The sequence below is a fragment of the Pinus tabuliformis genome, chromosome 9, assembly GCF_031772625.1.
Source record: "Pinus tabuliformis cultivar Carrire ecotype Pingquan chromosome 9, CPIR1, whole genome shotgun sequence".
Classification (NCBI taxonomy): Eukaryota; Viridiplantae; Streptophyta; class Pinopsida; order Pinales; family Pinaceae; genus Pinus; species Pinus tabuliformis.
Genome location: NC_142307.1, coordinates 475,397,916 through 475,409,723, shown reverse-complemented (window position 1 = coordinate 475,409,723; position 11,808 = coordinate 475,397,916). Strand labels below are relative to the sequence as shown.

The following is an 11,808-nucleotide window of genomic DNA, read 5'->3' as shown; positions in this document are numbered from 1 at the left end:
TTCAAGATCTGGTTGTTGAGAATTAATGGAACATTATGGATATTGGGCAATGGGGACTGCAGGGGTATGCGAGGCGTCGCAGCTAGGGTGCTATATTCTTTGTTGATGACATAATTTGATGACCTATTTACTAGCATTGGATTTCACTCTCTTGCGAAACAACTTTAGAATTTACCAGGTTCCAGATACCACTTTAGCCTTTAGAATTTACCATGGTTCAGTTACCACTTTACCTTTAGAATTTACCAGGGTCAGTTTCCACTTTCGCCTTTAGAATTTAACATGGTCTAGTTACCACTTTAGCCTTTGGCATTTAACTATATGTGCTTTGATGAATTATGTGCTTTATGGTCTTACATTTTCCTCTGTGATTGCTCTTTCTTTCTAATTGGGAAAAGCAATAACATCCCTATAATCTTTTAATTTACCTTACTTCACTGTTGAATTTGTTTTTACCCTATTGCAGTGTTGAGTGTTGAATTTGTTAGCATGTGAATATGGCATGCTTAAGAATTGCTACACGGGTGGTATCAGCCTATGAGGTATGTACTCTTTATTTACTTATGCCATTAGTTTATTGTAAAACCTGAAAAATACTTACAAGTTATGTAAAATTTGGTATGGTATACAACCCTGGGGAAACAAATTTTGAAGTAAATTAAAGCGTGGTTGCTTTTGGAAATTTTAAAGTAAATTAGGGTTTGGTTGCTTTTGATTTTGTTTTTATCTTACTGCAATGTTGAATTTGTTAGTCTTTGAATATGGCATGCTTTTTGGTTCAAAAATGCTAGACTGGTGGTATCAGCCTATGAGGTATGTACTATTTATTTATTTATGTCATTAGTTTATTATAATACCTGAAAAATACTTACAAGTTATGTAAAATTTGATATGGTATACAACCCCTCACCAAATTTTTAAGTAAATTAAGGCATGGTTGCTTTTGAATTCGTTTTTACGAGAAGTAAATAAAGGGGTGGTTGCTTTTGAATTTGTTTTAACTCTACTGCAGTGTTGAATTTGTTATCCTCTCAATATGACATGCTTTCTCATTCAAAACTGCTAGACTGGTGGTGCTGATGAGGTATGTACTCTTTATTTATTGTAAAACCTGAAAAACACTTACAAGTTATGTCAAATTTGATATGGTATACAGGCCCTGAGGAAATTTTGAAGTAAATTAAGGCGTGGTTTTTTATTTACTTATGTAGTTAGTCATTGTAAAACCCGAAAAATACTTACAAGTTATATGTAAATTTTGATATGGTATACAACCCTTCACGAAATTTTGAAGTAAATTAAGGCATGACTTCTTCCAACCAACTTAGGGAGCCCCTAAAGAATTTTTGAAGTAAATTAAGGCATGATTTGTTGGGGAGCAACTCATTGGTAGCCCGATAAACCCTTAAATTCAACCAAAAAAAAGTCTGTATTTTATTTTTTGTATTCTAATCTATTATGTGTTTTATGGTCTTATGTTATTTGGTATTTTGAATTTTCAAAATTGCAGTGGATAAGAGGTTTAATGTTATTTGGTAGTTTTTTGGAATGGGAAGTTGAAGATTTTGAATTTACAAGGGCCGAAATTTGGCATGACTTCAAAATTGAAATTTGAAACCATTCATTATCATTCATCATCTTATAATGTTATATGAAATTTCTATCCGAAAGCTTATCATTTCTATTTTTACATGGACGTGACTTCAAAATTGAAACCATTCATTATCATTCATCATCTTATAACGTAATCTGAAATTCCTATCCGAAAGCTTATCATTTATGTGATTTTAAGATTCTGAAAACATTCTTCAAGAATATTAATTTATTTATTAACTCATAAAATTATATTAGTAAAATTTAGAACCGTGATCTTATAAGGAAGCTCAAAAATTTCTATCCTAAAGCTTATCGTTTCAAATTTTCATGTCCAGTTTTAAATAGTTTGAAATGAATATAAATTTATTTTATAATTAGATGTGATGGTATAACTTTAAGTGATTATGGATTTGCATGTGAAGGCCGTTGAGGTTGTTGAATTGAGTTATATATAATAGTTAAATTTTATTTAACAATTTCTTTTGTTTTAAATGCAATTGTTAATACCTTGTTTTTTAACATTTAATATCTTTTTAACAAATATTTTTTTGGGTAATGGGTTTAACAATGTTTATGCTTTTTTACGTAATAAATAAATATCAATTATTAGAAAGTATTAACTCGGCCAATTTGTATGATTTAATGAACAAACATCTAATGAAGTATTTACTTTGAAGCTTTATAAACACGCATAGAATTATTTCTTGACTATTACATATAAGAGTTCAACGCGGAGAGATCCAATGCTACTAGTTTAATTTATTAGTATGAAAAGTGATTTATTAGCGTAAAAAGTAAAGTGAAAAACATGTAAAATGTTAAAACGTCATTAAATTTTCATTTGACAACAAGAGATTTTGAAATTTCAAACTTGCTCCCTAGGCCACAAGCATCTTAATAACTCCACAGATTTACAAAACATTTTATTGGAATTTAAAAATGTTATTTTAAATTTCTAAATAGCATTTCACTCTTATTGTACTTACCTCACTATAAACTTATGGTAGTAACTTCAATATTTGAATGTCATGATTAGAAAATAAGACCCTAACGATTTCAGCCAGTTAAACCAAAAAAAATAATTTAAAAAAAAAAATATATTTTTATAAAATTAACAATGCAAAATACAGTTCAATTTATTAATAATCCATGGTCAAAGTGTTTATCAAATACGATTGGGTGGCAAGATACTAATGCTTTCCACTTTTAAGTATGTTCAAAATAAATATCTCCTTCAATTTCCAAAATATCTCTAAAATAAATAAAATCGTATCGTTATATGACTTCGACTCTGGAGAAAAAAAAGCCATTCCTCTCGCCCCCCACCCAAAAAATCCTTCCAAATAGATCAAACAAATTAGTTAAAAAACCTTTGGCTACCATGTCCGAATATATACCTAAAATACGTTTTAAAAAAGCCTATCAACTATTTTCCTGAACAACACCGCAGATTCCTATGACGGGCGGCTCATCTTATTCCCTTGGCGGCTCGATTCCTTTAACATTTCTGGTTCTGACTTCCTACTCTGCATGATGCATGATGTGTAACATTGTCAGTATATTATGATTGTTGAATTTTTGGTTATGTTAATTTCATAATCCATTATGATGTGTAATATTGTCTGTTCATTATCAAAGTTGAATTTTTGCTTATGTTTTTGCAAATAAAAAAATTTAGAAACTCTAAAAATTAAAAAAATTAAATAACTATACAAAATATTTCAATAATATAAGTGAAAAAATTAGATCCTTTCTATTCACATTAAATCTATATTTATTTTCTTATATTTATAAGAGTGAGTTTACAAACCCTTGATTTTGTCTATCTCTCTTGTTATCTCAAAAATATAATCTACTTTTTTTTAGCTACTCTCACTCTGAGACTAATTAGATAAATAGACATAAGAAAAAGTCACAATAACAAAATATGTAATTTGTAATTTTAATTGGTTCAATTGCTTAAAGTTATATGACTAAATAAATTCAGAACTGCTAAGAATAAATAAGTTAACTCTTATACAGGTTATCTAACACTTCCAATATGTTAACATTAACTTATACATGTTAACACTTTTTAAATTAAAATTCTAATATGTCTATTTTAATTGGTTAAAATGCTATATGACTAAATAAATTCAAAACTGCTGAGAATAAATAAGTTAACTCTTATACATGTTATCTAACATTTCAAATATATTAACGTTAACTTGTTAACACTTCTTAAATTAAAATTCTAATATAACTATTTTAATTGAAATTCTAATATAACTATTTTAATTGGTTAAATTGCTTATAGTTATATGACTAAATAAATTCAAAACTGCTAAGAATAAATAAGTTAAACTCTTATACATGTTATCTAACACTTCAAATATGTTAACATTAACTTATACATGTTATCACTTTTAAAATAAAAATTCTAATATGACTACCTTAATTCGTTAAATTGCTTAAAGTTATATAACTAAATAAATTCAAAACTGGTAAGAATAAATAAGTTAACTCTTATACAGGTTATTTAACACATTGAATAGGTTAACATTAACTTATACATGTTAACACTTTTTAAATTTTAATTGATTAAATTGCTTAAAGTTATATGACTAAATAAATTCAGATCATTAAAAATAAATAAATTAACAAATTCAAAACTGGTAAGAATAAATAAGTTAACTCTTATACAGGTTATTTAACACATTGAATAGGTTAACATTAACTTATACATGTTAACACTTTTTAAATTTTAATGGATTAAATTGCTTAAAGTTATATGACTAAATAAATTCAGACCATTAAAAATAAATAAATTAACTCTTGTAAAGGTTATCTAACACTTCGAATATGTTAATATTAACTTATACATGTTAACACTTCTTAAATGAAAATTCTAATATGACTACCACTAGATTCAAAACTTCTAGAAATAAATGTGTTAATATTAGCTCACGTAACACTCCCTAAATTAGAATTCCGGCATGACTCACCCTTCTTAAATTTAAATGGTATATACACTACATGTTGAATGAGTGTAACTAGAACAATTCAACATCAAAATTGATCATCCAATCTTCAATCTAAAACCAATATTAATATGGAAAAGCGGATAGTTAGATTTAAAATTTCATAATAATTGATGATGAATGGCATTTTCAAAGAGATAATAATTAAATTATGAACATCATTTTGCTGTAACACTTGCAAAATCAATTTAACAAAATCTGCAAAATCAATTTAACAAAAAAGTTGTTTTCCCAAGCTTGATGTATAAACCAAAGAGTGATTTTGTTCGTGGTAATTTTGAGAACCACCATCTATATAACTGTAATGCCTCTGCACTAAAAGTAGCTAAGCATTCTAACCTGCTTAACACAGACAATCCATATGTTTTTTTATTTTCTTTGGCTACCTAAGTATCCTAACCTGCCTAACACAAACAGTCCATATGTTTTAATTTCTTCGGCGGGCATTAACCTGCATAGCAGTTTCTCTGGTCTATCGACTCAACACCAACATTCCTACTTCATGAAAAAATAGTCGGGGATTGAGTGCTGTAAGACCAAAGTCGCAAAAGGCCCTTGTGAATAAAAAAATTTCCATATTCATACTAGACTTGAAATTTCGAAATTTGATAAACAGAAATGAATTCAATTTGGAATTACAATTTCAAATTATTCTCAAAATTTGTTTAAATCCAACCTCTTCTACATATCAATTGATGAAGATTCTTCAGTCCTGGACAGCAAATGTATTTCAGGGGTAGCGGGCATTTCAGTTGCAACTGGGGATATATCGAAGCCCAAAGGAGGATTGGCCACGTTGTCTACATTGCCTTCTAACATCTGAACAACACTGGCCATACAAGGCCGATCTGTGGAGTTGTATTGTATGCACCAAAGCCCAACTTTGGTCATAAGCCTAATCATCTTCTCCTCGTCTTCTGTTTCAATTTCTCCTCTTCCTTCTCTCAATCGCCTCCCTAACTCCCCACTCTCCAGCAGTTTGGAAACCCGGTCGGGAAAGTACCATTGACTGGAACGGCTCAACTGCACATCAAGATTCTTTCTGCCCCCAACTATCTCTAGCAAGAGTATTCCGAAACTATATACGTCTGATTTATCTGTGACAGGACCTGCGTCACTGTGACATGCTCTGGAGCAACATAACCGGGCGTGCCTCTCCATTGTTGGGAATTTTTGATGGGGAAAATACCAAAAACCAAATAAACAAACACACAGAGGCAATGCTCTGTTTCTACCCTTCCAGGATCTTTTGTGCACACAGAAGACTTAAAAAAAATTCACTGAGGAACAGAGGATTTCACCATAAAATATTTCTATTCATTAAAACAAAAAAAAACATTCACTGTGTCTCCATATGAGAATTTACACTGCTGGAAAAATTCCCATTAACATTTACTGCTGTAAAACCTCCATTCACATTTACTGGTGTAAAACAATTTTACATACTGCTGTAAAAGCAAAACTTACACAGGCTTACAAAATTCGCTCCACCATTTTCTTTATGCACTTGCAAAACCACACATGGTTTTTCTTACACCTCTGTTTTACTATGCCTCACAAAAACATTACAAAAGACATTTGTGCACTGCTGTGCATACAGCCTCTGGTTCTTCTTTTCGCTGCTGCGAACACATTCCATTTACCTCCCGTGTGCCATACATAAAAAAAAGTCAACACACTCAACAAAACAAATATATGACCTCCCTCTTTTAAATATTACATTACATAAAAACGACCATACCTCTCTTTAAATGTGCCATTCCTTTTTTACATACAAAACTTACGTGCCCATAACATTATTAAAAGCATCTACCTAAAAACTACGAACAACACATAAATTCATTAAATTCTTTCATTCGGCGGTCAAACCATAAGTCTTTTACTCCACGCAAAACATTGAATTGATGTGGGTCCGTATGCAGCTCCAGGTGATCAACGGCGGAGGAAAGTGAAGCAGATCCGACGGTGGATAACCATATCGGAAGACCAACAAGTGCTGAACGTTAACCTCCGAGAAAATGACGTTGCGTTACGTCAGGGCTGAACCACGTGTCAGCTCCACATTTTCTCGGGCCCTTGTGTACGAAAACCATTCTCTGCAGGTAGGCGGTCCGAGAAATCTTTAAACTGGTTTGTGGTTTTTGCTGGCGGTTTTGGGGAGCGTACGGCTGCGTTGAAATTAGATTTCAACACTCCCCTTTAATTTCAACAGCTGGGCATTCGGTCATACCGAGACACTTTCTCAAAAATTCAAAGCTTTTCTGATCCAATGGCTTTGTCAAGATGTCTGCTACCTGTTCCTGAGTCCTGCAATGTTCTAGGACAATTTCTCCATTGTTCACCAATTCTCTGATGTAGTGAAACCTGGTATCAATGTGTTTCGTTCTCTTATGAAACACTGAATTCTTTGACAATGCAATAGCAGAGCTATTGTCACAAAAGATCACTGTCGCTTTTGCCTGCTCTTGGCCTAAGCTTCTCAACATTTTTCTCATCCACACTGCTTGACATGCTGTTGCTGTAGCTGCCACATATTCAGCCTCTGCTGTAGACAATGCTACAATGGACTGCTTCTTAGAAGCCCATGAAATGGCTCCTGAACCCATATTAAAAACATAACCGGAAGTGCTCTTCCGATCATCTACACTTCCAGCCCAATCGCTGTCTGTGTATCCAACCAAATCTGAATGTTCTGAGGCATGATATAAAATTCCAAACATTTTGGTGCCTTTGACATACCTCAAAATTCTCTTTGCTGCCTGCCAATGTGCCTCCTTTGGCCTCTCCATGAACCTGGAAATTAAACTAACAGCATACATTAAATCAGGCCTAGTAGCTGTTAAGTACATGAGGCTGCCTACAATACTCTTGTACAAACTAGGATCAAAATCCTTGCTGCTGTCCTCTCTGCTGAGCTTTAATCCCATTACTGTGGGAGTGATGGCTGCCTTGCATTCTTCCATCTTAAATCTGCTCAAAATTTTATTTACATATCTTGCTTGAGATATAAAAATTCCTTTTTCATTTTGATCTACTTCTATGCCTAAGAAGTATCTCAAGAAACCCATGTCAGTCATTTCAAATTCACCCTTCATGACTGATTTAAAATTCTTAATGAGCTGATCATCATTACCTGTGAAAATAACATCATCAACATATAAGACCACAATCAAAATCTTACCATCCTTTTCTTTGATGTAGACTGTGGGTTCTCCTTCACATTTGTCAAATTCATTATCCAATAGATATGAATCTATCCTGCTGTACCATGCTCTTGGCGCTTGCTTCAGCCCATAAAGAGCTTTCTTCAATTTGCACACTTTGTGCTCTTCACCTTTCTTCTCATATCCGAGAGGCTGTTCCACATAAACCTCTTCCATTAACACTCCATTTAGGAATGCTGATTTCACATCCATTTGGTAGACTTTCCATTTGTTTTGAGCTGCTATGGACAGCACTGCTCTCACGGTTTCCATTCTTGCAACCGGGGCGAAAGTCTCCTCATAATCTCTTCCATACTGCTGCTTGTAGCCTTTGACAACCAGCCTTGCCTTGTGCCTTTCTATCTTGCCTTCAGCATTGCTCTTGGTCTTATAGACCCATTTCACACCAATGACTTCTTTGCCTTTTGGTAACTCAACCAAATCCCATGTTTTGTTTCTCTCTATGGCATTCATCTCCTCATCCATAGCTTCTATCCATTTCCTATCTTTGATTGCATCTTCGAAATGAATAGGATCATCAACATGACAAAATAAGGCAAATAAGGAATTCATTCCTTCTTCATAAATGTCACTTAGATTTCTAAATTTCTTACCTCTTTCACTTGGTGTGCAAGTGCTTGAAGATGCACTTGAATTTCCTCCTTGTGGTGTGCTTGGAGAAGCACTCTCATTTATCCTCAATGGTGTCCCTTGCTGTCCTTGTGTTGGCGCTGCTGTTTGGGGATGCATTTCAGCCACCTCCTCTTCATCTTCATCATGAGACAAACAGTGTTTAACATTAACTGTCTTCTCTATGCTTCCATCCCAAGCTTCCTCTTCAATGAATTGAACATCTCTGCTGACAAAAAACTTCTTGGTAGATGGGATATACAACCTGTATGCCTTGGATTCCTCACTGTATCCAATGAAAAGACATTTCTCCCCTTTGCTGTCCAACTTCCTCCTTAGCTGATCCGGAATGTGTGCATAGGCCACACACCCAAAAACTCTCATGTGGGTGACACTTTGCTTTCTCCCACTCCATGCCTCTTCTGGCACTTTGTTCATGACTGCTTTTGTAGGACACCTGTTCAATATATAAACTGCACAATGTACAGCTTCAGCCCAATAGTCATTTCCCAAATGCTTTGCCTTTAGCATGCTCCTCGCCATATCCATGATGGTCCTGTTCTTCCTTTCAGCAACTCCATTTTGCTGCGGAGTGTACCTTGTTGTAAACTGTTTGTGAATTCCATTTTCTCTACAAAATCTTAGGAATTCCTTGGAGATATACTCACCTCCTCTATCAGTTCTCAAAACTTTTATATGCAGCCCGCTTTGGTTTTCAACAAATGCCTTGAAATTTTGGAATTTCTCAAACACTTCACTTTTGTTTTTAAGGAAATATATCCAAGTCTTTCTTGTAAAATCATCAATGAATGTCAAGAAATATAGGCTGCCAGCTAACGATGGAGCTTGCATTGGTCCACACAAATCTGAGTGGATAATCTCTAAGGGTGTCTTTGCCCTTATGCTTTTCCCTGATGGAAAACTTTCTCTATGTTGTTTGCCCAATATACAACCTTCACAAAGGCTGTCCGGCTTCTCTATCAATGGTAATCCTCTTACCATTCCTTTTCTGCTCAACAAATTCAGACCTCCAAAATTTAGATGCCCGAATCTCAAGTGCCATAACCAATTCTCATCCTTTGGCACGCTTTGGAAGGCCTCTTGGGTGACTGCTGCAATTTCTCCTTTGTTTTTCATGTCTGCCCTGATCCGGAGAGGGAACATCCTGTTCCTTGTCATCTTCACTTCAGCAATGCATCTTTTGCTGGGTGGTATGTCCATGATGGTGCACACATCATTTACAAAGTAAACATTGTAACCCTTTTGGATAAGCTGTCCAACACTCAATAGGTTACATCTCATTCCGGGGTCATAGTAGACATCTGCTATGGTTTTCCTTTCTCCTTGTTTTGTAAATATTTTTATCTCCCCTTTTCCCATAACAGAGACTTTGCTATCAGTTCCTAGTGTGACTTCTGATTTCAAGTTTTGATTTAAGGCTGAGAAGAGGGCTATATTCCCTGTCATATGGTTGCTGCAACCTGAGTCTAAAAACCATATGTCCTCACTATGTGTTTCAGCCATGTTACAAGCTAACAGGACATTATTTTGACTGCTGTTTTCTCTTGTAACATTTGCATTTTGTCTATTGTTCATATCATGCTGTTTCTTTCTACAATCACTTGCATAATGTCCATACTTTTTGCAATAATAGCATTGAACATTAGATTTATCATACCTTTGTCCTTGAGCTTGATGTTGTCCTCCTTGTTGGCTGCTGCCTTGACCTTGGTTCTGATTTGTATTGCTGCCTCTTCCTTGTGCATTTGATGGGCTGTTCCTTCCACCTCTGTTCTGGCTTCTGCCTCTTCCTCTTTTGTTTCCTCTGCCTTGACCTCTTCCTCTTCCAAAGGACATCTGGGTCTTGAAGGCTTGCTCAAGAGATGAGTTTTCATTCCTACTCAACCTCTGCTCATGTGTTATCAGTGATGCATGTAGCTCATCAACTGAATAACTTGAGAGATCCTTTGTCTCTTCGATGGTGGTGACTATGGCATCAAACTTTGAGGGTAAGACCCTCAATATTTTCTCCACAATCCTTCTGTCTTCAATGGTTTCTCCATGAGTTCTCATTTGTGTGATTACACCAATCACATGAGTGAAGAATGAGTCAATGTTATCTGACTCCTTCACGCACAGATTCTCAAAATCCTTTCTCAGCAATTGTAGCTTTGCTGTCTTCACTCTCTCCATGCCTTGATAGGCTGTCTTGAGGGTTTGCCATGCTTCATTTGCTGTCTTAGCTGCTGCTAACCTTGGAAACACACTCTGGTCTACTGCTAGATACAACAACATACGGGCTTTCGAATCCTTCTTCCTATTGCTCTTCAGCTGATCTCTCTCTCCCTGAGTTAGTGCATTGAACTCAGTTTCATCTGCTGGTTCTTGAAAACCTTCCTCAACTATTTCCCATAAGTCTTGAGAGGCAAACAGGGCTGTCATGGTTATTGCCCAGTAGTCATAGTTCTTCCCATTAAACTGTGGGAGCTGGGTGTTAAACAAACCCATACCAGTGCTTGTGCTGGCCATTCCTTGTATTCTGATCTATGTCTCTAAATCCTTGACTGTGTGTTTAAAACAGCTGACTGTTTCTTCAGCAACACAAAAAAAACTTTTGAAATACCTGAATCCTTTGATGTCTGAGTCTTCTGTCTGCCTGAGAAGTTTTGCTGCAGCTACAAACCTTCTCCCTTCAGCTTCTTTGTCACCTTCAAAGAGCCTAAGCCTGCTCTGATACCACTGTTGGGAATTTTTGATGGGGAAAATACCAAAAACCAAATAAACAAACACACAGAGGCAATGCTCTGTTTCTACCCTTCCAGGATCTTTTGTGCACACAGAAGACTTAAAAAAAATTCACTGAGGAACAGAGGATTTCACCATAAAATATTTCTATTCATTAAAACAAAAAAAAACATTCACTGTGTCTCCATATGAGAATTTACACTGCTGGAAAAATTCCCATTAAAATTTACTGCTGTAAAACCTCCATTCACATTTACTGGTGTAAAACAATTTTACATACTGCTGTAAAAGCAAAACTTACACAGGCTTACAAAATTCGCTCCACCATTTTCTTTATGCACTTGCAAAACCACACATGGTTTTTCTTACACCTCTGTTTTACTATGCCTCACAAAAACATTACAAAAGACATTTGTGCACTGCTGTGCATACAACCTCTGGTTCTTCTTTTCACTGCTGCGAACGCATTCCATTTACCTCCCGTGTGCCATACATAAAAAAAAGTCAACACACTCAACAAAACAAATATATGACCTCCCTCTTTTAAATATTACATTACATAAAAACGACCATACCTCTCTTTAAATGTGCCATTCCTTTTTTACATACAAAAC

The 11,808-nt window shown here is 34.9% G+C and overlaps 1 protein-coding gene across 1 annotated transcript; it reads right to left on the bottom strand.

Annotated features, from left to right (window-relative positions):
* Positions 1-5,297: 5,297 nt before the first annotated feature.
* On the bottom strand, positions 5,298-5,777 carry LOC149149271 (LEAF RUST 10 DISEASE-RESISTANCE LOCUS RECEPTOR-LIKE PROTEIN KINASE-like 2.2). The gene has a single exon (XM_089442435.1). The coding sequence runs from the start codon at positions 5,775-5,777 to the stop codon at positions 5,298-5,300; it is 480 nt and encodes a 159-aa protein (XP_089298561.1).
* Between the last annotated feature and the right edge of the window lie 6,031 nt (positions 5,778-11,808).